The sequence below is a fragment of the Camelus ferus genome, chromosome 5 (assembly GCF_009834535.1).
Source record: "Camelus ferus isolate YT-003-E chromosome 5, BCGSAC_Cfer_1.0, whole genome shotgun sequence".
Lineage (NCBI taxonomy): Eukaryota > Metazoa > Chordata > Mammalia > Artiodactyla > Camelidae > Camelus > Camelus ferus.
The window spans coordinates 44883590-44909380 of NC_045700.1; the positions used below are offsets into that span (position 1 = coordinate 44883590).

A 25791-nucleotide genomic window follows, 5' to 3' on the forward strand; every position below is an offset into this window, starting at 1 on the left:
GGATCCCTCGGGGGAAATCCCCCGTTTAGATGAGCTTTCACATGCTCAGATCCATCACTTCCTCCCAGCCACTGAGCCATTTACACCATTTCTAGTCTCTCTTTCTGCATTTGCTTTCAAGAAGTTCATGCTGAAAAATCCTGCCCAATCTGAACTCACAGAGAGCAGCTGCCAATTTAGTATTCAATTCCTCAGTTCCCCGTAATTCCCATGTTTATTTCTTTTACCAAGGGATAGAAAGTTGATGCCCTACTCCAGCTGTGGCAACTGACTCTAAAGTTGCCTGAGATTTTGCCATGAACTCTTACCAATGTTTTGACACTATAATTTTGGAACTTTGTAGAAGGTGTCTGATATTAGCCTAGGGACATTATTGTATGTATGGTACTTGTTCCTTCAATTTACTTCCCATTTGTAAACCCAGTCAGACATCTTCTGTGACTCAACAGAGCATCACTTTCACATTTGGGCAGGATTCTCATATCAACATGATGAGGAAATTCTGTTTATCAGAAGTGACACTTTCCCCACTTTGCACTTCCTACTAATTGTGTCTGTTAAGTTTTCAGCATCCTATCACAAAGAGCAGCTCATTAACTTTGATTATTTTTGAAGTTCGTTGGTTCCAATACAGAATGAAGCTGGCAGGTGCCAGAGGGTTAGAATTGCAAAAATTAATTAACAAAGAATGAAAGCTCTTATTAGCTGATTTTTTTTTTCTATCTTCCTTTTTCTCATTTAACCAGTTCAGAGTGGGCCTAAGACCCTTCAATCTGGAAGCAGGGAAAAGGTAAGAGATGAAGGTTCAAGACCCAAGAAATCCAAGTCTCAGGCCTCAGCCAGGAGCAGCGGACTTGGTCCCTTGTCCACCATTTTCCAACTAGTATATCATTGTCAGGTCTGGACTTAGAAAACCCCCAGATCAGTTGTGTCCCAAATCACCTCCAGCTGTTGTCAATGTTTAGTTGATTCCAGATAGAAGCTGACCCTTAAAAGCATAACTGGAATCCCTCTGGGTGGCAACCTGTTAAAACTACATTTCAGTGGCCGGTGGATGTTCTCTGCTCTGTGAAGATGTGGGCACTTTGCTGTTATTCATTAAACAGCAACCTGGTTTGAATCGATTGTGGTAGATTCCACTATTAAGTCCATGTCTGTTTCAATTTCTCTTTTTAAAAGTAACTTCCTGATGTGGCAAAGCAGTACTCTCCAACACAACTAGAGGCAGTGTAAATTGGTACGATCTGTCTTTCATTTTGTACAATCTTTCCTGAAAGAGAGCCAAAGGCATAAGATGCCATCAAGTGCACAGACTGACCAAGATTCCCACATGTATTTTGTCCAAAGAAATAGTAAGAAATGGGGCAAAGATTTATCAATAAGGAGGTTCATTGCAGCACTAATTATAGTAGTGAAATATTAGAAAAACCTAAATATCCCAACCACTTGAATATTATACAGCCAGCAGAAGTAATGTCATAGAATATGACACAGGAAAATGTTTATCTTATGTTGTAAAGTTAAAGAACTATGTCACACAACTATATAGTGTTTTTCTGATTTTTAAGATTTGTCTATGTTTACAGCACTTATGAGGGGTAGAAGTACCATGCATTTTAATTTTCATCACTGTATGTTTCTGTATTTTTCAATCTTTCTACACTGAAAACTATCACTCTTGTAATCAGAGAAGGAACGTTAAAGGCTTTTAAAAAGAAATAAAAGAAAGCAAGCATCTCCTTGAGGCATAGTACAATTGTTGAAATTATAAGTTTATCAAACTCAAAGATATTATTTGGCCAAACTACCAACAGTAGGTAAAATTAGATGAAAGGAAAATATTTCCAAAAGCGATTCCCTCCTTCATTCAACATCAGATTCATTGAGCTTCTGCTGTGTCCTAGGCTTTGTGCTTGACACAAAGAAGAGAAAATCGAATATGACCTGGTCCCTGCTCTCCACTTGCTGACATGAACACAATTAGATATACAGTGTTCCTCAGAGTGGTAAGTGCAGTGATAGAGTTATGACCAGTGTGCTGTAGAGGCATAGAGCTTGATAAATAGAGAAAAGGAAACTATGGAGCAATTTCAGTAATAGACATAGATTTTAAATTTCTAATAAATACTAATAAATAAAATAAAATACTGTATTACAAGTGGAACCTAGCAGCATAGTGAAGAAAATAAGGCCATATCCAAAAATGACTGATTTCAAGAATGCAAAATGCTTCAACAGTTTAAAAAACCTATAAACATAACAAGTTAAATGAGAAAAGACATAGATTAAGTGGAATTGTGTCCAGAGGCATTTGACATAAGCTGACATTCAGCAGCTCTTCCTAATAAAAACTTGAAGTAAGTAGGTTTAGCAGGATTCCATCTTAACATGATAAAAGATTAGTTGGCAAAAACTAAAAGCAAACATTGTATTAAATAATAAATTGTTAAATGCATTTCCACTTAAACCAGGAGTAAGATACCACTAGTAATCACCTTGTTTTGAAAGTCTTAGATAATAAAGCAAGTTTTTTTCAAAGAAAGAAAGAAAAATTAAGCATGTCACAAGCATCTAATTGGAAGCTATGATACTGCTATTAAAATAGAAGGGTGTTCATCATATATTATTAAATGAAAGGGAGAGGGGAAGCAAATTACAAAGTCCTGTGTGTAATGTGACCCTCTTGTGTGTGAGAGGATAAGAACAACCTCTGTGTGTGTGTGTGTGTGTGTGTGTGTGTGTGTGTGTGTGTGTGTGTGTGTGTACATGGGTGTGTACCAGCTTGTATCTGCCAGAGAAAGAAATGGCAGTATACATACTCAAATCTTAACATTAGTTATCTCAGAGGGGTAGAGTTAGAGAATGAGAGTTAGTGGACTTTTTATTGCTTTAATTATACATCTCTGTAGTACTTTTAAATGAGCACGCATCACTTTTATCATCTGGTAAAGTAAACAAAACTTTCCGTCTGTTGGGAGGTAGTCAAGGAAGCCTTGCTTTCTTTTTTTTAAATTGAAGTATAGTTGATTTACAATGTTGTGTTAGTGTTCGGTGTATAGCAAAGTGATTCAGTCATACATGTATATACATATTCTTTTTCACATTCTTTATTATAGGTTATTACAAGATATTGAATATAGCTCCTTGTGCTATATAGTAGGGCTTTTTTGTTTATCTATTTTATATATAGTAGTTTGTATCTGCTAATTCCAAACTCTTAATTATCCCTCTCCCCTGCGCTTTCCCCTCTGGAAACCGTAAGTTTGTTTTCTATGTCTGTGAGTCTATTTTGTAAATAAGTCCATTTGTCTGATTTTTTTAGATTCCACATATAAGTGATACCAAAGGAAGGTTTTCTCTAGTGAGGCTTGAGCTCAGTTTGAAAGATGAGCAGTAGTTTACTGAGGATAGAATTGGTAAAAAGGGTTTCTAAGCAGGAACAATGAGAGCAAAGGCAAAGAATATACTAGCATGAAAACTCATCAATTTTCTCTTCCTGGACTGAACTTTCTCACTGAGAGAAATCTTCCTCAAAGATAGGGCTGGAGAAGCACTTTCTGGCTGTGTAGCAGAGACATATCCCCAAAGACAGAGTCGAGACCAGTGGAGGGGGTGGCCTCAGGAATATGGCATCCTTGGCTCATGCTGGAAGGCCCTGGTTGGGGACACAGGCTCGCTGGAAGCAGGACACTCCTGTCCCTGCTTGGACAACTCTGGCCCTCAGAGCCTGCTTATTGGCTGCATAAGGTGGCACTCAGTCAGAGGGAGACCTTTTTGGGGTGCTGTGCCCTGAGAGCTCTCAACTCTTCCCCCTTCACCCATGTAGATGTCCCACCATGCTAGTGCCACTCTCTTCTCCCCTCCTTGTCCCCTCCCTTCCCCAACAGTCTAATCTTTTGCCTTTATTACACAGAGCAGTTCACCTGTCCCAAACCCCTGCTCCAACTTGCACACCCAAACCCATCTTAATTTGAGAAGCCATTGAGGTTTTTTCTTTAGCATAACCCATCCTCTTCTGAAGACGTATTTGAAACCATATGTAGCAATACATTTGGTTTGTTTTGAGTCACAATTATGGTTACTTCCTCTATGAAGAGTTTCTTAATTTTTCTATCCACTCTGTCTTTTCACCAACATCTCTGTTGGCCTCTCAATACTTTTTTTTCTTTTAAAATTATATATTTCATAGAAGAATTCTAATTTTCTAAGAAAACATTAAGCCTCACTCTAGAAGCCCAATTGATATGTTATAAAAATACATTTTCACTCAGTTAGATTCATTTACGAGATGGAGATATGTGTGCCTGCAGCCAGGCTGACACTTTAATCAGGAATTGTAATCAATTTCTTTCGCTTATCCCCACCCCCTGGCCAGGATTAATCTGTTTTCTGACCCTATAATTTTGCCTTATCCAGAATGACATATAAATAGAATCTATAGTATGTAGCCTTTTAAGTCTGACTTCTTTCACTTAACATAATGCTTTTGAAATTCATCCAGGTTGTTATCAGTAGTTCGTTCCTTTTTATTTCTGAGTAATATTCCACTGTTTGGATGCACCACAATTTGTTTATCCATTCACCAGTTGATGAACATTGGGTTGTTTCCAGTCTTGATGATTATAAACAAAGCTGTTGTAAACATTTATATAGGTCATTGTCTAGACATTTACCTTCTGTTAATATCTAGGAGTGGGATCACTAGATTGTAAGATGTTTATTTAATTTCAGAAGAAACTGCCTAACAGTTCTCTAATGTGGCTGTACCACTTCACATTTCCATCAGCAATGTGTGAGTGTTCCAGTTTCTCTGCATCCTTGCTAGTGCTTGGTATTGTCGGCTTTTTTTTAAATTGACATATAGTCAATTTACAATGTTACGTTAATTTCTGGTGTACAGCATAGTGATTCAGATATATATATACCTTTTCATTACAGGCTATTACAAGATATTGAATATAGTTATCTGTGCAGTAGGACTTTGTTGTTTATCTATTTTATATACAGTAGTTAGTATCTGCAAATCCTAAACTCCCAATTTATTGCTCCCCATCCCCTTTTCCCCCTAGTAACTATAAGTTTCTTTTCTATGTCTGTGAGTCTGTCTCCATTTTGTAAATAAGTTTATTTGTGTCCTTTTTTTAGATTCTGCATGTAAGTGATATCATATGATATTTTTTCTTCTTCTTTCTGGCTTTCTTTACTTAGTATGACCATCTTCAGGTCCATACATGTTGCTGCAAATGGCATTACTTTATTATTTTTTTCCTTGTATTTTATATATATATATATATTTATCCAGTTGTCTGTCGATGGACATTTAGGTTGCTTCCATGTCTTGGCTATTGTAAATAGTGCCGCTATGAACATTGGGGTGCATGTATCTTTTCAAATTAGAATTTCCTCTGGATATATGGCCAGGAGTGGGACTCTAATAAGTGTGTAGTGGTATCTTACTGTGGGTTTAGTTTTCACTTCCCTAGAGCTAATGATGTTAAGCATCTTTTCATGTTCTCATTTGGCATCTGTACTTCTTTGTGTGTGTGTGCGTGTGTTTGTGTGTGTGCGTGTGTTTGTGTGTGTGTGAAACATCTGCTCAAGCCTTTTGTTTGTTTTAAAAAACTGGGTTTTCTTATTACTGAGTTATGACAGTCCTTTATATATTGTGTATATATTTATTAGGTATGTGTTTTGCAAATATTTTCTTCAACTATGTGGCTTACCTTTTCTTTTTCTTAATAAGCATCTTTTGAAGAGCCAAAATTTTAAACTTTGATAAAGTATTATGTACCAATTTTTCTTTTATGGTTTACATTTTCTGTGTCCCTATATAAAAATATCTGCCTATGTTTTCTTCTAGAAGTTTACATTTTTTAAGTTTTACACTTAGGTATATTATCTATTTTGAGTATTTTTGTACATAATGTGAAGTATGGGTTGAGATTCTTTCTTTTTTCTTTCTTTTTTTGAATGTTCAATTGTTCCAGCACCATTTTGTGAAAAGACTATCCTCCCTCTATTAATTTCCTGAGTACCTTTCTCAAAAGTCAATTAACCTTACATGTGGGTCTGTCTATTCTACACCATTGATCTTTGTGTCTGCACTTTAGCCAGTATTACTGTGATTCGATTACTAACACTTTATAGTAAGTGCTTCATGAGCGCCTCCCTTGTCTCAAGGGTACGTATCAATTCATCTAAATCAAGCCTGATATTTCTATTCTATTTGTCAGAATCTGGTTCAGGTGTGATACAATCTTGGCTGATAAAACGTAAGTGTTCTGGATGGCTTCTAAAAGAGTGTTCCTTGGTCTTAAAAAAGAGACAAAGCCAAAAACATATTCTCTTCTCATTTGTTGTCACATGACAATGTAACATGTGGAGCTGCCACCACCGTCTTGTTTTCACATGTGAAAAGTTAAGAGAAGCAGAGGGATGCTCACCCTCCATGTACCCTGACATCATTGAGACCATGAGTTAACCAACTCTGGAATCTCTCTATCTCCAAACTTCTTGTTATGTGAAATAATAAAATTTCCTCAACTTATAAGCCAGTCTTAGTTGGCTTATGTTACTTGCAACTGAAAGCATTCCAATGCAGCCCACATTGAAAGCAACACAAAGGAGAAAGACTTTACTGAAAACACAGTAGGAAACATGAGGACAGGATTAAGAAAAGTAAGAAAAATGAAAAAGAGATGAACAGAGTTAAAGAGGATTAGAGAGAAAATTATAGATATAGAAAATAGCCAAGGAATGTCCTAATACAGAGACATTTAATGTTTTAATAGTGAGAAAAAAATATTAAACCTGAACATATATTTGAATATATAGAAAAAATTTAAACATTACTAAGGGATATCAAATAAGCATTAATCAAATAGGAAGTCATTTCCCATCCTAAGATAAACTCAACATCATAAAGGGGTCAATTCTCTTTAATCTATAAATTTAATGTGATCTCAATAAAACACTAAGATCTTTTTTCTTTTATCTAGGCAAATGGTTTTTCTAATTCAGGGGCCAGTAAACAATGGCCTATGGGCCTAGTCCAGTGCATTCTGTTTTTGTAAAAGGAGTTTTGTTAGAGCACAGCCACACCTACTGACTTACTTCTTGTTAATTGCTACTTTCACTATACAATGGTAAAGTTGAATAATTGCTATAGAATAATTGCTATATAGGGGCTGCAAAGCCTAAAATATTTGTTATCTGGCCTTTTACAGAAAAAAAATTTGCTGATCCTTGAACTATTTAATATGGAAAAACAAGCAAGCAAGAATAGAAGGGTAATTCTGAAAAGAGAAAATAATGAAGTGACTAGCCTACTAGCTCTTAAAATATATTGGAAGACTGTAGTAAATTATGAAATATGACACTGGTTCATGAATAGATAATGGAACAAAGTACAAAGACCATGGATAGAATCAAATACATATATAGGAACTGAGTATTTGGTAAAGGTGGTATTTCAAATGATATTTCTTCTGAGAAGAGTTGGATAATTCACTAAGTAGTTTTAGAACAACTGGGTAAGTATTTGGGAAAAAAATAAGATTGGTTCTCTACTTACTACTCTCATCAAAATAAATTACATCGAATGATTCCACCAGGATACACATTGGTTGCCTCCAGGGAAGGGAATTCTTGAGAGGCTTGGCCACAGTGATGAAAGGGAGACTTATTTTTCACTGATCATTCTTCTATACCCATTGACTTTTGTTGTAAATAAGTGTATTGCCTATTCAAAAAGTAATAAAGAAAAAATTTTTTAAGTAATCAGATCTAAAAATATCACAAATGATGCAAGGGAAGAAAAATCGTTGAAAAGCCCAAAGCCCTCACAATTTTTTATGTATTTCTAAAAAAATAACTATTAACACATCTTTAAAAATTTACAATAGTTTTTAATGTTTGTAGAAATTGAGATGCAGAGAAGTTAAATGATTTGTCCCAGATTCCGCAGCTAGTAAATGGCAAAATCAGAGTTCAAACCCAGGCCCACCCATTGATTCCAAAGTTCATGCCCTTTAGTTACATCATCCTGCCTCCGGCTCCCCTGGGAAATGGAAGTAGAACTGAAGGGTTGTATCTGAATTTACACACTTACCTCTCTTGCCAAGCTGGAGGAGGGAGAATCCAGCCCAGGACACACAGAACACTGGAGGTGGTTGGAGCATTTGTCCTGTTTCCACAGCCCGGTGTGGAACAGGGTAGGGAAGTTAAATTAGGGACCTCACTATTAATGTTCTTAAAATCTCATAGCTAGCTGGAGAAGCTCTGTTACTGTAGAACACATTTTATAAAAGTTTAGAGACTACATCTAGGTTTCAGTCAGAAAATGTTAATGGAAATATTGCTACATTGATACTTATAAGATATTGTGAGGTAAAAAAAGCCCTCCAATCTGATCAAGTTTCTGGAAACTGATGACACACTTTCATGACAATAAATGCTTTTCTTCATAATATGCAGTTTTCACATTTTCCCAAGTGAGCCCAAAATGTTCTTTACAGTGCATCTCTCCCAATCAGCTCCCAAATCAGCTTTCATTGCATCTCCTGGTTATGTCCTTCATATGTCTTTTGATCCAGTGTAGACCCTTTCTTGTCCTGACTTGATGGAAAAAACTGGCCAGCTGTTTTGAAGAACATCTCACTTCCTGGATTTTTTCCTGGTAGCTTCTTTGTAAAGTCATTTTACTTGTTCTTCTATCCTCTGTATTCCTGAAACTGGAAGATCTAACTAAAGGTGTGAGAGAGGCAAGGTAAACATTTTGGGGTAGAATACTTCGTGGATGATAATGGGTACTTCACGTTGCTTCACATCAGAATACGTATGTTCTGATATCTGGTTGATCCACTGTTAGTGATGGTCAGATTGACCCCTGGGCAATAGCTATAACTGAGGATTTTAGAGGGAAGGGGCAAAAGGAGCAATTGAACAGGAAAAGTGTGAATACAGCTTGGCTTCCTAACCAAAGCTGCAGGCGGTGGAACGCCAAAGTCATCCACCTGTGCTTCCCACTTTGACATCGTTTAGACTGTGACCGATCTTGCTGTCTTAAATAGAGAAAGCAAAAAAACAAAAACAAAAACAGAAACAGAACTTTGATAGGTCCTCAATGACCCTTAAGGACAGGTGTTTTACAAAGGGAACGTTTTCCTTTATAAAACTGAGCTGCACTGAGCGGACGCGGTAGTCCGTCCACGGAGGGCCACTACAACGCTCTTCTGTACAACCTGGGGGCAAGACCTCCAAACCCAAAGAATGGGGAGTTCTCAGTGTTTGTATCCACCCCTCTTCTTTTCAGTCGCAACCCCTCCGCGGCATCTGACCACCAGGGGGAGCTACAATCAAGCAACCGCGTTTTAGGCGAGCGGGAGCGCGTCTAGATGAATCTTGACAAGCCCAGGGACCCGTAGCAAGGTGCCGGGGCTGGATGAACCGTATTTCTGCTCTCTCGCGAGCACGCGTCGGCCCCTCCCCGCCCTCCCGCTCCAGCCCTCCTCCCCGCCTGGTGCGCTCAGGCCCTTCCAGGTGGCTCGCGGCAGGTGGCGCTGTCTGCGGCGTCGCAGCGGCCCTGGCTGCCGCGGCGACGATCTCCCAGCGGGCAGTGCGGCCCGGCTCTCCTGAGGCAGCGAGTGCCACGTCCCAAGTGCTACGCGGAGGAGAGGAGCGGACGGTGTGCGGGGGGCGGGGAGCAGCGCTGAGCCCGGTCCGGCCACACTAATCGCCCGCCGCCATGGGCTCCTCGCAGAGCGTCGAGATCCCAGGCGGCGGCACGGAAGGCTACCACGTCCTGCGGGTAAGGGCTTCGACGGCGGCCCTGGGGCGGCCGGCTGGAGGCGGGCCCCGGCCGCGGGGAGGCGGAGGCCCCGACGGGCCCCTTCCCGGCACAGCCAGGCCCGACCCCGCGAGGGATCGGCGACCGCGGGCGCTGCCTTGGCCCAGGCCAGTTCGGGAGGCCGCTCGCATTACGCTTCCCCGGAGCGCCCCGGGCCCGGTGTACGCCTCTCTGGCTGCCAACAGGCGGCAGGCGGAGACTTGGCCGAGGGCGACCCAGGCGAGAGGGGCAACCTTGACTCGTTTTTTTCTTCACGGCCTTTTCTGTCCCCTCCTCTCATTCTTAGCTCCCAAAGTTAGGGGAGGCTTGGGGGCAAAATCTGCAAAAGAGGTGAAGGTAGCATTTGAGTTGCCCTAGAAAAGGAAGCCTGGAACCCGCAGACCAGAGTTGGGGGATGCGACGGCAGGTGTTAATTCACCGCGGCGCTCTCTGGATGTCCAGAAAGGCCAATGAGGCAAACAAACGGAATGGCCTAGAAGGGGGTTGACGGACTTAAATCTACTAAATTTGGGCTGGACTTTTTTCTCTCCAGTGTCGCTCCTGACCTTCCTAAACCTTCTCTTCCACATTTCCTGGCGGGGAGAACTTCCGTTCTCTTTTTCTGAGACTGCTCAGGGTGTGGTGGAGATTATTGTTTAGATCCACAGTGTAAAAGAGCTACTGGCGAGGAACGTTTTTAAAAAACAACCCAGGTAAATGAAGGACAACAACCTCAGGCACCAGGATGCAGAGAGACATAGTATCTCAAAAAGCGTTAGCTAAGCCCTTGCAATGAACAGCCTGAGATACACGGAGCATGTGGTCCTTTCCTCCTGAAACTGGGAGTCTTTAAAAGTAGCATTGTTGGTTGTGTGCTGTGACACCTCCGTGAGTGATAACGTGATGGACTGTCAACAGAGTGGCCCCAATCAGTAGCGCCATTTCAGGGCATAGTGAAGTGTCACTAGGTAATTGCTCCTCACAGACAAGAGCGTTTTCACCGAAAATGGGAAAGTGCACTACCTAGTTCAACAGTCATTTTCTGCCTTAGGTCCGATGTTTTAGGTTAGACAACTTTTTTTTTTTTTTTTTGAGACAACATTCTTAAACTAAACTACCAGATATTTGCTTGATAGGGCTGTGATCAGTCACCTTTCTGATCTTCAGGATTATCAAGTCTAGCTGCCACTCCATCCCCCCAAAATCCCTCTTGAAGCTACACTCTTGGTAAGAAAGGATGATTTTCTCAAAAAATAAAGGGAATCTATAAATCATATTGCCTCCCTATTCACCTCAGCTAAGCCAACACACAGGTGCCACTCTGATTGGGGGAAAGGGAAGAATTGTCAGATCCCAGCTGTGAAGTGTAAGTTAGTGGCAGTACTTTTCTATTTTCTAGTTTGATTCTTAGTTCTCTGCTTGGGGTATGTTATCCAGTGTTACAGTCGCTGATTGTGGCCATGAGTCCTTAGGGACTTTGTGGTATGTTTATAATACATGCTCTAGGTAAATCAGTGAGTTTTAAAAGTCTGTTAGGAAGGTGTACATGTCAAAAGGATTCTGATTCAGTGACTTTTGTTAATGGCTATGTTTGATGTTAAACAAATTGAAGTGTGTTTTCTTTACATAAGTGCACTTCAGGAAATCAGCACTTATACATGATCAGTAGTATAGATTTTATTAATCTGTAAGTATGATTTTTAGAAGCACTAGGGACAACCTTAGTTTCCAACTGCGTCTGGAGCATGAATGTTGCAAAAGATGAAGTAATTCTTTAGTTTGAGTTTTATTAGAGAGAGCTTAAAAGTAGTAATCATCATCAAGTTTAGGAGAAGTTTTTTCAATATATGGCCAAAAGTTATCATAAGATGTTGACTTTACAACCTAAATATCCAATAGCTGCGGAATTGTTAAATAAATCAGGGCCTAACTACAGACTGGAATGCTCTGCATTCAGTGAAAATTGTGTTTCAAAATACTATGTGGGCATAGGTATGCTTCCATTTATGTGCAGGTACATTCCAGTGTCCAGGAAAATAAAATGGAAAGATAATAAGCTAGGATATTGAAAGGATTACTGGTGGATGGTGATATTTGTATTCCTTTTAAACTTCAATATATTTTTTAAAAGTTTAACAGTGACTGTGAAGTACTTGTATTTTCACAAAAAAGTTATAAAAATCATTTTTAAAAAGTAGACTCCTTGTGAAAGATTTTTAAATTTGTTCAGAATCTTTCTTTTAAAAATAACATTATATTTCGGATTCCCTGATGCAGTGGATCCAGTTCCATGTTCGCCATCCATATCATCCTCTTATCCCCATCCTCTAATCCTAACATTAGGCAGGAAAAATGTTAGCAAGGGCTTCTCAGTTTTGTTTGAAGTTATTGTAATTTACTACAGTTGAAGTATGTTGAATAAAGAATTCTTCTTTTCAGGGTTGGGGGGCGATTAGGTTTGTTTGTTTGTCTTTAATGGTGGTACTAGGAATTGAACCCAGGACCTCATGCATGCTAGGCAATGTACTCTACCACTGAGCTGTACCCTCCCCCCCAAAAAAGGATTTTTGCCTATATTTTCTACTATTAAGTGAACCCAACAAGACCATTTTCAAAATTAGGTTTGGGGAATTGCCTCATGGATGCCCATTATAAGATGTTTCTAAATCAATATATTCAAATTAATTTCAGTGTACACTTAATTCTCTTTGATTTGGGGGATAGCTGAGGATGTTCTGGAACCAGTGTTCACACCAGTATGGGGACATGGAAAATGTCATGTTCACTATTCCTTATAATTTCCTCTGAGAGAGATTTTGAGATGATGGATGTTTTGAAGGAAAGACCATTCAGATGAATTGTGTCTCCAGTGTAATAACAGGCCTTTATCTTCTGAGCCATTCGCTGCAGACTGGGCACCATTAGGTGTACTCTCCTTAGAGGAGAAAGTGACAGTTAAGTGGAATTATTTCCATAGAAAACGGAATACCTAAGTCATATCTACTGTTATATGGATGTGCTCTTTTTTAATGGTGCCTCATTAATCTATATGAAATCCTGCAGGATTTCAGCTTAGTACTTATTTTGAGAAAGTCAATTCCCATTATTTGATAGTCATAATTTTTTCTTTATTCTACTCACACGATGTTTCTCAAACCTTTTAAACTCATGTCCCCATTTGAAAAGCATTAAAATCTCACTATTATTTCCTTCTTGTCTCACTCATTTTGAAAACAGTGGGTGTAAAAAGAAAACCTTTGAGTTGTTTGATGTTTTCCAAATATAAAGTTATAACCGAAAAAGCTTTATAAACACCATCTAAAGATTCTGACCTGCTCCCAAAATTGATCTCTTCAAATAAAAGACTGTGAAATTGTTTAACTAATAAACATTCTTTGAAATTGCTTTCAAATCAAAAAAAAAAAAAAAAAAAAAAAAGAAATTGCTTTCAAATGTAGGAATCAGAATATTTCAGTTTATTAATGCCATGGGATACAATGTATGTGAACCGTAGGACACTTTTAGGAATTGTGAAGTATCATTAGACATAAACTTTCCCCAGTGTTAATAGACCTCAGACAAGTTAGAAGTGTCATGTTGTTTATATACCCTTTCATGTTTTTCTGATGAAGTGTGTTCTAATGTATGAATCCTCAGGATCTTCGTTTGGGGAGACTTGCTGTTGCAGGGTAATTATGGTTTCTGTCTCTGGTCAGTAAGTAGCAGAGTTCACAAGACTGGCTCCAGTGCCTTCTAGGTCAGATACTGACAGTGCTTTTTAATAATTCCCCTGAAATTTTCATAAGAGTTGAACTTAGAACAACGATTAACATCAGTATATTCAGCTGGCTGCCTTTGATATTCTACTAAAAGGGTTATATTGATTGATTGACTAATAAAATATTAGTTGACAATATAAACTAGAAAATATCCATTCTGTCCATTAAGATTTGATATGTGCTTTGGAATCTGACTATAGATTGCCTTGGGAGTTGTGATTTATCAGGTAGGTTGGCTTTTTTCCAAACAACATATGCAAAACCAAAGTAGTTACTTTGATAGGCTGTACATATCCCTTTGGCATTGCAAATAAATTTACTGCAGCATGAAGAGAATGATGCTAGGGTTTTCTTGTTTTTGTTTGCTTGCTTGCTTGTTTTTTTTAAGCACCAATAAGAGATCATTCAGGCACATTATCAGCAATAAGGAACCTTGTCATCCGTGGACATGGATACATTGAGGGACATCATAGTAGATCATTGGAGACCACCTTTGGGAATCACTGGATTCTAGTATCATCACTTTATTGCTTTTCCTTGGGCAAACCCTTGAACTTTCTTTGAGCTTCATTCTTTTTATATGAAAAATAGGGATAATAGTGTTGCCTCTGTCACCTTTTTTTTTTTTTTTTTACTAAAAACTACATTAGATACTGTACATGAACATATTTTGGGAAAAAATGAGCACGTTAAATTTCTTTATTAAAACAATGCTGTCCACCTCATTGGTTTATCCTGAGGATTAAATGACATATTCCATGTAAAGCACTTAACGTCTGGTCTAGAATATGATAAAAACTCAATAAATGTTAGCTGTGCTTTTGTTACTCGTTTTGCATTATTGTATCACCCGTTGAGAACCACTATTGTAGTGGCAATACTAGTTAAAATATACTTATAAACATTTGAAGTAGTATTTCCATTTAACCAATTACTCAGGAGCTACTTTTTTCTATGTACCTCACCCTGTACTGCTGTTTAAGTTTTGGATCAAATCTGACCCACTAATTTCGTAAACGTGCCTGTTAATTTTTAAATATCCTCATTTTTGAGGAAATTTTACATCTGTATTTTTAAAAGTAGGTGAGTACCTGCCACAGTGTTACTAAACTAAAATGACTAAAAGTCTATAAAATTAAAGTGATCTTGTTGGGTTTGATCTACACTGTAGAATCTATAGATAGGTTAGCGACGGTTAGACTTACTTCATGGTGAGTCTTTCAGTCTTAGTATCTAGTCAGCCTCCTCCCTTTACAGCTAAAGGAAAGGAACACAGATTATTCCCTAAAGTCACACACAGCAAGTTTTCTTTCCCTAAGAAACAAATACCTTGAGCCGGTTTCAAGGTAAAGGCAGTTTGCCTTGCACAACCGAGTTTGGGGGAAGGCCTTTCAGTATATGAAGATAGGCTTGTTTCCCGAGCACAAAAACTGTGTTCCCAGCAAGGCAGATGAAGGAATTCTTCCACACACATTCGGATCCTAGAATGGAACATGTGTAAAAGATTTCATTCAGCTAGGCTAAAGTTGAAGGGGATCTCCCTAAAGTTGAAGGGAATCTAGTATTTGAAGAGTACAGAGTGTGGCATATGGTCAGAGTTTTAACTTCTTTTAGAATAGATTTCGGTTTCTTTCAACCTACAGATCTTTTCTAACCTACAGATCTTTTCTAGGAAGCTACTATGTAATGATGGGTTTTTATTTCATTTAGTTGTCATTAGAATTTTATTTCATATTGCTTCCTACGTTAGAAGTTATATCATTGGGTCAGTATCTGGAGAACATGCTCTTTGAGTTGTTTTGGTAGAACACGTGAGGAGAATGTTTTAGCAAGGTGAGCCTCGAACTCTTCTAGTCTCTTGCAGAATTATTTACCACACATTTGTGTCAAGTCCCAAATAGGGAAACTGGCCTTTTACAGATGTAAAAAAGCTCCCCTCTCCAAAAGTGCCTTTTAAAAAAAATAACTATGACGAATTTAGGGTTTATTTTTGTTACAGCACATTCTCAGATCTTTCCCTGTCATTTTGTTCACCTAAGCACATACATATAACATGAAGTTTTACGTGTTTAATTTAAATGAGTCATCATTTATGTCTTATTTGGATTGAATTTAATTTTTAGTCTTATTTAACATCTCTACTATTTTTAAAAACAGTACTAAGGCAAGAATGTTAACATTAAATTGAGAGCTAGAGGAGATGATGGTGCAAAAAAGTCATTCAAAGGGACTTATCTGCCTTGTATGTGTGAAGAAGGAGTTAGTGCTGCAGTAGTAAAGAGGAGACAGTTATACTTCCACTGAACCGATTTTATGGAAACATCTCCATGGTTAGAAAACTTAAGGGAGATAATTCACATGCGAGCCAGGAACTTGGGTATCTTTGTATATATCACCTTATAAAATACCTAATCTGGTAATATCCTGTGTTCGGAAAGTAGCCTGTGGTTTCCTTTCTTTGTTACTTTAGAGTATCAGTTGCTTAGCTGGAGGTACGTAAGTAAGTGGCCCAGATCAGTTGGGAGAATGCCTTACTCCCACCCCACCCCAACTCTTCTTTCCTTCTACTCTTCTGTCCCTCTCTACCCCAAGCCAGAATTTAAAAGAGAGATGGGTTCAGGCGAAATGACCTAAGCCTAGTATAAAATACTTTATACTTTTAGTCCTAGAAGAATAGATGGATGCTTCACTGGAAAACAACCAGTATAGAACAGTTAGGTCTGTACACAGAGAAGTCTGTCACAGAGACCATGTATTATACGAAATGTGCAGAATACTCAAATCTGTAGAGATAGAAAGTAAGGTTAGTGGTTACCAGAGGCTGGGGTTCGGGGGAATGGGGAGCAGCTGCTAATGGGTACAGGGTTTCTGGGGTGACCCTTATTAAGTTGTGAAGTTTTGTTGTCTATTCTGATATTTTTGTATTTTGACATTTGTCTAGTCTGTCATGATGCACTAAATCGATCTCAGAACCCACTCAAACTCCCTGTAGTAAGTGAATGACTCCACCTTAGGGATTATTTATGTAGAGTTGGTGATTCACAGTCCAGCTGCCAGTCCTTGGTGCTAATATCTTTCTATGTAACGGGGATTGCTGCCCCTTCACTGTGCACTTTCTATTGTAAACTCACATTTTACTTCTTGAGGAGTGTAAAATGTCTAGCAAATTTCATCTTGTTATAGCTGTTTTTTCTAGAGTGCTTATGAAAGAAGTATTTCTTCTCATGTTGTAAAGATGAATGAGCATTGGGGCAAGTTACTTTGCAGTCTTTACATTGACTGCTCACGGTGCTTTTAGACTTAATTGTTGGTTCAGACTGTGTTCTTTACAGTTGAGGTGTTAGGTATGTTCTTAGATTGTAGTAATTTGATTGCTACTTTTTGGATAGAGAGGCATATCTTAAAATTTTTTATATTAAAAATGCACATAAGTGTACCTCTTGATGTATTTTCACAAGCAGCACTCTAATGTAATCTCTTTCTGGTCACGTGCCAGCTTTCCCCTAACTCCCCAGAGTGAATACACTATCTTGATTTCTAACAGCAGAGATTAGCTTGGCTTTTTCTTACACTTTATGTAAATGAAATCATATGATATGTATTCATTTGTGTCTGGCTTCTTTTGCTCAAATATTGCTTGTGAGATGTAGCCATGTTGTTGTGTATTGTAGAGCTTTCATTTCGTTAACATATTTTATGCCATAGAATATGCCAGAATTTATTTATCTTTTCTGCTGTTGATGTTCATTTGTATGATTTTTAGTTTGGAGCTAATACAGATAGTGCTGCTGTGAATGTTATATTGTGTATGTCTTTTGGAGAACATATCCTGTTTCTGTTGGGGATACTAAAGAGTGAAATATTTAACAGAGGTGTGCATATTTTAACATTAATACATATTGCCAAATAGTTTACTGATTTCCATTCCCACCAGCAGCAGTTCAGATTTCTCATTGTTCCATATCCTCATATCACTTAGTATTTTCCATCTTTTTGATTTTGGCCATCCTGATAGGTATGTAGTAATATCACACTGTGGTTTTAATTTGCATTTCCTGATGACTGTTGAACACATTTTTATATTTACTGGCCACTTCAACATCCTCTTTTGTTTAGTGTCTGCTAAAATCTTTTCTATTTCTTTGTTGTCTATCTTCTTTTTAAAGCAGCTTTATTGAAATATCATTTACATACCATTAAATTCAATGTTTTAAAGTATACAGTTCAGTGGGTTTTTTTGTATACTCACCGAGTTGTGCAACCATCACCAATATCTAATTCCAGAACCTTTTTATCACTCCAGAAACAAACTCTGTACCCTTTAACAGCTGCTCCCCATTCCCTACCCACCAGCTACTGGTAACTACTAATCTACTTTCTATGGATTTGCCTATTCTGGATATTTCATATAAATGGAGTTATACAATATATGGTCTTTGTGACTGGCTTCTTTCACTTAGCATAATATTTTCATGGTCTATTCATGTTGTAGCATGTATCAGTACTTAATTCTTTTTTTACTGGCAAATAATATTCCATTCTGTGAGTGTACTACATTTTGTTTATTTATTCATCAATTGAGGGATTTTAGGTTGTTTCCACTTCCCGGCTATTATGAATAAAGCAGTATGAAATTTGTTTACAGATTTTTACATGGATATATTTTCATTTCTCTTGGTTATATACCTAGGAGTGGAATTGCAAGGTCATACGATAACTTTGTGTTTAGCATTTCGAGGATTTGCCAAATGGTTTTCCACAGTGGCTGCACCATTTTACATTCCCATCATCAGTGTATGAGGGATCTAGTTTCTCCATATCCTTTCCGATCCTTGTTACTCTTTTTTGTTTTAGCAGTTTTTGTAAATGTGAAGTAGAATCTTATTGTGGTTTCACTCAGTCTTTCTTAATGATTGCAGTAATTCTGAATTAGTTCTGAATACTGTTCCTTTGTTGAATATATGTTCTATCTTCTCACTTGTGTCTTCTGATGAGCAGAAGTTGTTCATAGTTTTAGTATAGTTTATCAAATTTTTTTAGTTTATGGTTAGTGCTTTTGTGTTCAGTTTAAGAATTCTTTTCATACTTAAAGATATTCTATGTTTTTCTCTAAAAGCTTTATTGTTTTACCTTTGATCTTTAGATCTGCCATACATATGGGATTGATTTTTGAGAGACTTTTTAAAAAACTTTATTTTATTGAGTTATAGTCAGTTTACAATGTTGTGTCAATTTCCAGTGTAGAGCACAAATTTTCAGTTATACATGAACATACATATATTCATCGTTGCATTCTTTTTCACTGTCAGCTACCACAAGGTCTTGTATATATTTCCCTGTGCTATACAGTATAGTCTTGTTTATCTATTCTATATATACCTGTCAGTATCAACAAATTTCAAACTCCCAGTCTGTCCCTTCCCACCCTCCTCCCCCCTGGCAACCACAAGTTTGTATCCTATGTCTATGAGTCTGTTTCTGTTTTGTATTTATATTCATTTTTTTCTTTTTCTTTTCTTTTCTTTTTTTAGATTCCACCTATGAGTGATCTCATATGGTATTTCTCTTTCTCTTTCTGGCTTACTTCACTTAGAATGACGTTCTCCAGGGACATCCATGTTGCTGCAAATGGCGTTATGTTGTCATTTTTATGGCTGAATAGTATTCCATTGTATATATATACCACAACTTCTTTATCCAGTCATCTGTTGATGGACATTTAGGCTGTTTCCATGTCTTGGCTATTGTAAATAGTGCTGCTATGAGCATTGGGGTGCAGGTGTCTTTTTGAATTAGGGTCCCTTCTGGATATATGCCCAGGAGTGGGATTACTGGGTCATATGGTAAATCTATTCCTAGTCTTTTGAGAAATCTCCATACTGTTTTCCACAGTGGCTGCACCAAACTGCATTCCTGCCAGCAGTGTAGGAGACATTTTAAAAAATAACTTATCTCCTTTTCCTAGCTGACTAACATTCCATATCTTTTTTCTTTTTCTTAAGGGATGAGAGATAATTAATACAAGGTTATAAAGATAATGTAGTATCTAGAAATTAATTGGTTACAAAGATTTCCCCTCAGGTGGTGATTGCGGAGTTAGGAAGATGAGCTTAAGATTTGTAGGACTCCTGTCATATGTCAGAGACTTAGCTAGTCATTTCATAAATTTAAACTCATTCAGTCTCTTTACAGTATTCTTGTAAAGTAGATGGCAGTATCTTTTCCTTACAGATGAGAAAACTGAGGCCCAGCAAGATAAACTTTCCCAAGCTCAAAAAGCTAGTAAGTAGGCATACCATGACTCAAAACCAAGTCAGTCTGACTCTAAAATTCTATTATCTATTCACTGTACATTTTTTCAAAATCATGTAAAATCTTAATTATTAAACTTCCAAATTTAATCTGTTCATCTTAAACTGCTATATTTGGTCGAATAGTAAATGTTAAATAGCCTATGGAGCCAGGTATATATTCTTTTTTTTTCTTCTTCCTTTTTAAAAAAAATTAAGATGGTTTGAAAGAAGCAGACAAGGAATCAACAATCAAGAGATCTCATAGGGAAGGAAAGTATTGAGCAGTAATCTGATGCTTGAGAGATTAGGTGCCTAAGAGATTCTTATCAGTGGATAATATTGCCAGAGAAACTTACCTGTGTGGATGGTTTAATTTGTAGTGTTGTAGATCTTACTTTCCACGTTAAGAAATGTAGGAAATTTCCTTAAAATGTGTTAGTCAGTGACCATTTTCTAGGGCTCCCTCTGCTGGCTTCTTAGTAGTAATTAAGATAACTGGTTCAGAATTGTGCTGGTACTAATGATGTAAATAAATTTAGGAAAGAAATTAATTTCAAGGTCCGTTAAAAACAGAGAGGAGATTGATGTTTGTAGAAAATTAAAATGGGAAAATAGAGTTAGAGAAAGAATTATTTAAGTTTATTTATTTATTTTAGAACACAAATTTAGCTGCTGAATCTTTTTTGAGTTATGGGGAAGAATAATTCTAATGGTATTGGAGATTTTCCATTTCAAACAAATAGTGGTAAAACTCGATACTTGGATGGTAGCATGATGAGAAGCAGTGTGTGGGATCAACTTTCTTGGGTGCTGATGACATTACAAAAGTATTGTCTTTAGCCGTTTTTATCTAAAAGATAAACTGTTGGCAGCCTTCGTGGAGAAATCTGAAATAATCATTGGACTAGTTGGTTTCTACAGAAAATGGTCATTTGGAAAGATTCAGATTCAGAGAGTTAGATAATTAGATGTGGACCCTATTAAATGAGAAACTCCCCTCAGAGGGGGCTCCTAAGATCTGTGCTAATTATCCTCTTTTCACACCTGAGACATTTCACATCTAATTGATAGGCACCTACTGGAGAGGCATTTCACATCTAGGGGATCATGACTTCTTCCCAGCTAGCTGCGACTTGACCTCTCTCTTCTTGTAATAGCTCCAAGCAGCCACTATTTTCCTTTCAGAGTTGCTATTTGAGGAGAAATCTATCTGCCATTTTGGGTTCTAGACATTTTGCTTGATAATATATAGAATATAAAATATCCCTTATTTAAGGAAACTGAGTATAAAGAAACAGGTATGTACTGATTATTTTTATTAGAGCTAACACTTTAAAATCATAAGTCCCTTTGCTGTTTAACTTGTTTAACTTACAAAAATGATTTAGTCCCACATTTGTAGGAAATTGTACACAAAGCAATTTCAAACAGTTTCAGTAAGTTAAACATTGAACCATCTTTATAACGGGCAACTAACTATTCCTTACTGTGACAAATGAAGAAAATCTAGTTTCACTTCTTCAGAGGCAATGATAATATATTTTGGCTTTAAATGAATAAAAGGTAACATTATTCCAAAAGTAATGAGTGTGTCATTAATCCAAGATTGTCATTAATCCAAGATTAAGTGTCATTAATCCAAGAAGTCTAGTATTGGGAACAGTTTGGGTTCCATTTTGAAAGCATTAAAATGATTTGTTACCTTGTGAATAGCTACAAATGTATATATGAATGATGTGGCTCTGTTATTTGCATAGCCTCAGAATTGACTATTAGAACTGTTTAGATTATTATAGAAAATCAGCCTATAAATATCAATGTAATCTTTGTTTTCATAGGATAGTTTTGACAGTACTTAATAACATGAAGCAGAATAAAAATTCTTTAAAACATTATGAAAATATTTTAGAGGAAATGCAAAATGGTTTGTATTAACTTTTTGCTCTTTTGTCACATTACTACTGTTACTAGCTACTGTATTTGTATTACTGCAGATTTACAAAGTTTAATAGTTTATTTTAATCCATTTCAATTGTGAAATGGTAAACATTTGTGTCGTTGAGAAGCTAAGTAATCTTAATCTTCCATGTAAAGTCCTCTGTAAGTCTAGCTCCAACCCTTTTTTCCAGCCTGCTTACTGGACTAATAGTTACAAGATATACTTTTGAGTTTCACCTCTGCCACTAGCCAACTATGAGACCATAGGCAAGTCACAGGATGACTTCTTCACCTATAAAATAAAAGAACTGCACAAAATCCATGCTTTTAACACTTTATTTGGGTCATGGAGAAACCTTTTGAGAACTTGATGAAAGCCATGGACACCCTGAAAACTGCTGGTTGAAGTAAAATGTTGCATATTAATTTATTTCAATCCTATACCACCTGTTGTCTTAACTACACTATATTGTGATTCTCATTTTTCAGACTCCTTCTGGGTTTTTACTCATATTATCTCTTCAACTTTCAGATGTCCTTCCTCATCCTCTTATCCATCTTCACCGTTGAAAGAAAGTTCTACCCCCCTTTTAAAGCACAATTCAAATGTCTTTTTTTTTTTTTCCTGTGAAGTTGCTTCAATCAGATTTAATCTTCCCCTTAGAACTTTGTGCGTTTGTATAACCTTTAAGCTTTTTGGTCTTGTATTACAGTTATTAGAGGTCTGTGTGTCCTCTGTCTCGCCTTCTTATTACCTGTTCCTCGACAGATTATAAATGTTTTGACATCAGTGGCTACGTTCCTATGTTAGTTTTGTAACTAAATGGTGCCTTGCTAGTAGTAGTCGTGGAATAAATAGAACATAAGTTAATTTGAATTTGATGCTTAATTATAATGATTAACTGTCTGCCGTGACATGTGCTAAATTCTGGGAAGATTGTCCCCCTACCCCCCAACAAGTAGAAAGTGGTGTGAAATGGAACTGTAGAGGAAAAACCTCATATCTGAGGATGAGTTTAGAGAATGAGTAGAATTTAGGGAGCTGCAAGGGCATTACCTGGGAGTTGAAGAGAAATGAGAGAACTAGTGAGTACCTGTATTTCCTTATCAATGAAATTAATCTATTTTTACTGAAAAGTGATAGGTGTCACAGTTTGTAAGTAAGCTTTGCATTTTTCATTTTTGACATTTTTGTTTTTACAGGTACAAGAAAATTCCCCAGGACATAGAGCTGGACTGGAGCCATTCTTTGATTTTATTGTTTCTATTAATGGTTCAAGATTAGTAAGTTCAGCTTTTTGTATTTTTGCCTATGGTATTTTGCAATCTTTTGAAAATGGAAATTTTCAGATTACCTGGGATGGATGTTCATTCATCAGCCAATTTGTAAATGTAACCAACTGTGCGTTAGTAAACATATGAGAATGTCAAATACGGAATAGTATACTTCACGCTCGAGCAGTTATCTTAGGGGAAGAATATCACTGGAGACTTCTACTTTATATGTTAAATTCTCAAGTTTTTTCTGTTTGTTTTTTAATGGAAGTACTGGGGATTGAACCCAGGACTTCCTGCAAGCTAAGCATGTGCTCTACCACTAAGCTTTTACCCTCTCCCCTACTTTAAATGTTAAATATTTACTTTTTTTAATCAGGAAGACATGATTTTGTTGCTTTTTCAAAGAAGTCTGACATTTTTAGGTTATTGAGAAATAGATTAGTTAAGACTCATCCTCAAATAACTTGTCAGTTTTCTTGTTGCTCAGTTCCCTTCCCTGATACATAAAACTGTTATAAAAATGGACAGAGATGTGTTCCAACAGTGCAGAATTAAAACCACTTTTTATAAGTTGCTCTCAGTTTACATGTAGTGAATGTCTATAGGAAGGAAATTGTATAATTTCAACAAAGGAAATTCTTAATGAAAATGGCTAGTTGGTTAGTTTATTTTTTCACAATGGTCTTAAGTTTTTGTTCATTACTTACCAACATCTATGTAATGGCCTTTATTCATTTATGTAATGAAAATTTAACATACTGCTTCCATTTTCTTTTCCTGCTAGTTCATAATAAAGTGTACATACAGGAGTAGAGTCCAAAATTAAACTTCAATCCTACCAAATGTTTTAGATTTTAAAGTTAAAGTCATACCAATTCTGTAAGTAATATGACTTCTTCTGGGTGTTTTAGTTTTTTAATCACTGAAACCCTAGATCATTTCAAATAATGTTGAGTTGCAAATTCCATAATCCATAGTCAGCTATTAGAAAAAAGTCACATGTTGTTGCTAGCATAATAGTTGCTCTGAATTTCTTGACATTCTTTTACTTTGGGGAATATTTGAATGTTAATGAAACCTCTGCCTGTTGAATGTTTATGCTAATTATTAATATTACTCCAGTAGGGCTATAGGATGCTTAAACTAAGATTGTTAACATTAGCTTTTTATTTACTAAGAAAAATTTCTGTGTATTTACAGAATAAAGACAATGACACTCTTAAGGATCTACTGAAAGCAAACGTTGAAAAGCCTGTAAAAATGCTTATCTACAGTAGTAAAACACTGGAGCTGCGAGAGACCTCAGTCACACCAAGTAACATGTGGGGTGGCCAGGGCTTGTTGGGAGTGAGCATTCGTTTCTGCAGCTTTGATGGAGCAAATGAAAACGTTTGGCATGTGTTGGTAGGTATCAACTGTGAACTGTTACTTGCAGTTTAAGAAGCAGTGTACAAGGGCGTTTTAGCAGTGGTTGTCTCCAATTGGGTGAGATTATTAGGCTACCTTTAGTTTCTGAAAATCAGAATTCATTGCTTTTAAAATATAAATTAATAAAAAAGAATAACAACTTGAGGAAGAGAAGCAAATATGATGCCTAAGAACTTTTTTAAATGATTTATCCATTAGAAGAAGAAATGTTAAAGCAAATAGCTATAGAAATATTTCAAATATTTATTAAATATTATGTGATTTTTTTTTTTATGCTTGGGAGATTTGAATATATATATTCTATAGTTTCTGACATCTGACATCTCTAACAAGACATATAGGGGTATTAAAATCACTATAATTAAGGACTGTGAACTCTACAATTTGGTAGATTATTTTATATACATTAATTGGGGGGGCTGTTTTTGTGTCATCCTAGGAAGTGGAATCAAATTCTCCTGCAGCACTGGCAGGTCTTAGACCTCACAGTGATTATATCATTGGAGCAGATACGGTTATGAATGAGGTAATTAGTGTGTGTATTTATAATGAAAATTATTTAATATTTTCTTATTAATGTTTAAGTTCAGAAGTATATTTGGGTACACTTTACATTTAAAGTTGAAATTTTGGTCTTGCTGATCAAGACAGCTTATGCCTCATGGTGTAAAAAAGCTAACATCTGGGAGATGTCTTACTAGGTATAGCTGTGAGGAAAGACATGCTGTGTGGCAGTTGCAGAGATTTTGTGTATGGTATGTGGAAATCTCTTCTGTACCTCCAGACTAAATCAGATCCTCATTTTGATTATTGATTTCATTTTCTCTTCACCTTTCTAAGGTAATAAAATTGGCTCAGCTATATTAGTTGGATCCTTTTCCTTGTCTGTTAGCTAGTGGAGGTATATATTGCTAAATCAAAAATGAGAGAAAAAATAAGGTGCTCAGGTAACCAGATTTTAATAATGGAGAGTAAAAGCAGGATATGTAGAATTTGGGTATAGAAGAGTTTTACTAAAATTGCTAACTAGGTCTTCCAGAACTGGACATAAGTCCCTGCACGTAGTAGATAGGTAATATATTGAATTAAACCTTGTTTGGAGTATTGGTTTTAAGAAATGATTTTTATGTCTAGGGACAGGGCCCAGAATCTAGGGGGTTTTTTTGTTGTTGTTGTTTGGTTGTTTTTTAAGTTTTCCAGGTGATCCTGATATTAGCCAGGTTTGCAACCTACATTCTAAAATTCTGTA

At 36.9% G+C, this 25791-nt stretch overlaps 1 protein-coding gene across 2 annotated transcripts in view; it reads left to right on the plus strand.

Annotated features, from left to right (window-relative positions):
- The first annotated feature begins 9559 nt into the window (after window positions 1–9559).
- Window positions 9560–25791, plus strand: part of GORASP2 (golgi reassembly stacking protein 2) — a 28889-nt gene continuing 12657 nt past the window's right edge. Inside the window, exons 1-4 of one of the 2 annotated variants that reach the window (XM_032479669.1) lie at window positions 9560–9808; window positions 23040–23120; window positions 24315–24518; window positions 24982–25068. In XM_032479669.1, the coding sequence (XP_032335560.1) occupies window positions 9746–9808; window positions 23040–23120; window positions 24315–24518; window positions 24982–25068 (435 nt within the window). In that variant the 5' untranslated portion in view covers window positions 9560–9745. The remainder of the gene's footprint in view (window positions 9809–23039; window positions 23121–24314; window positions 24519–24981; window positions 25069–25791) is intronic. The other variant, XM_032479670.1, reaches the window with a different exon arrangement.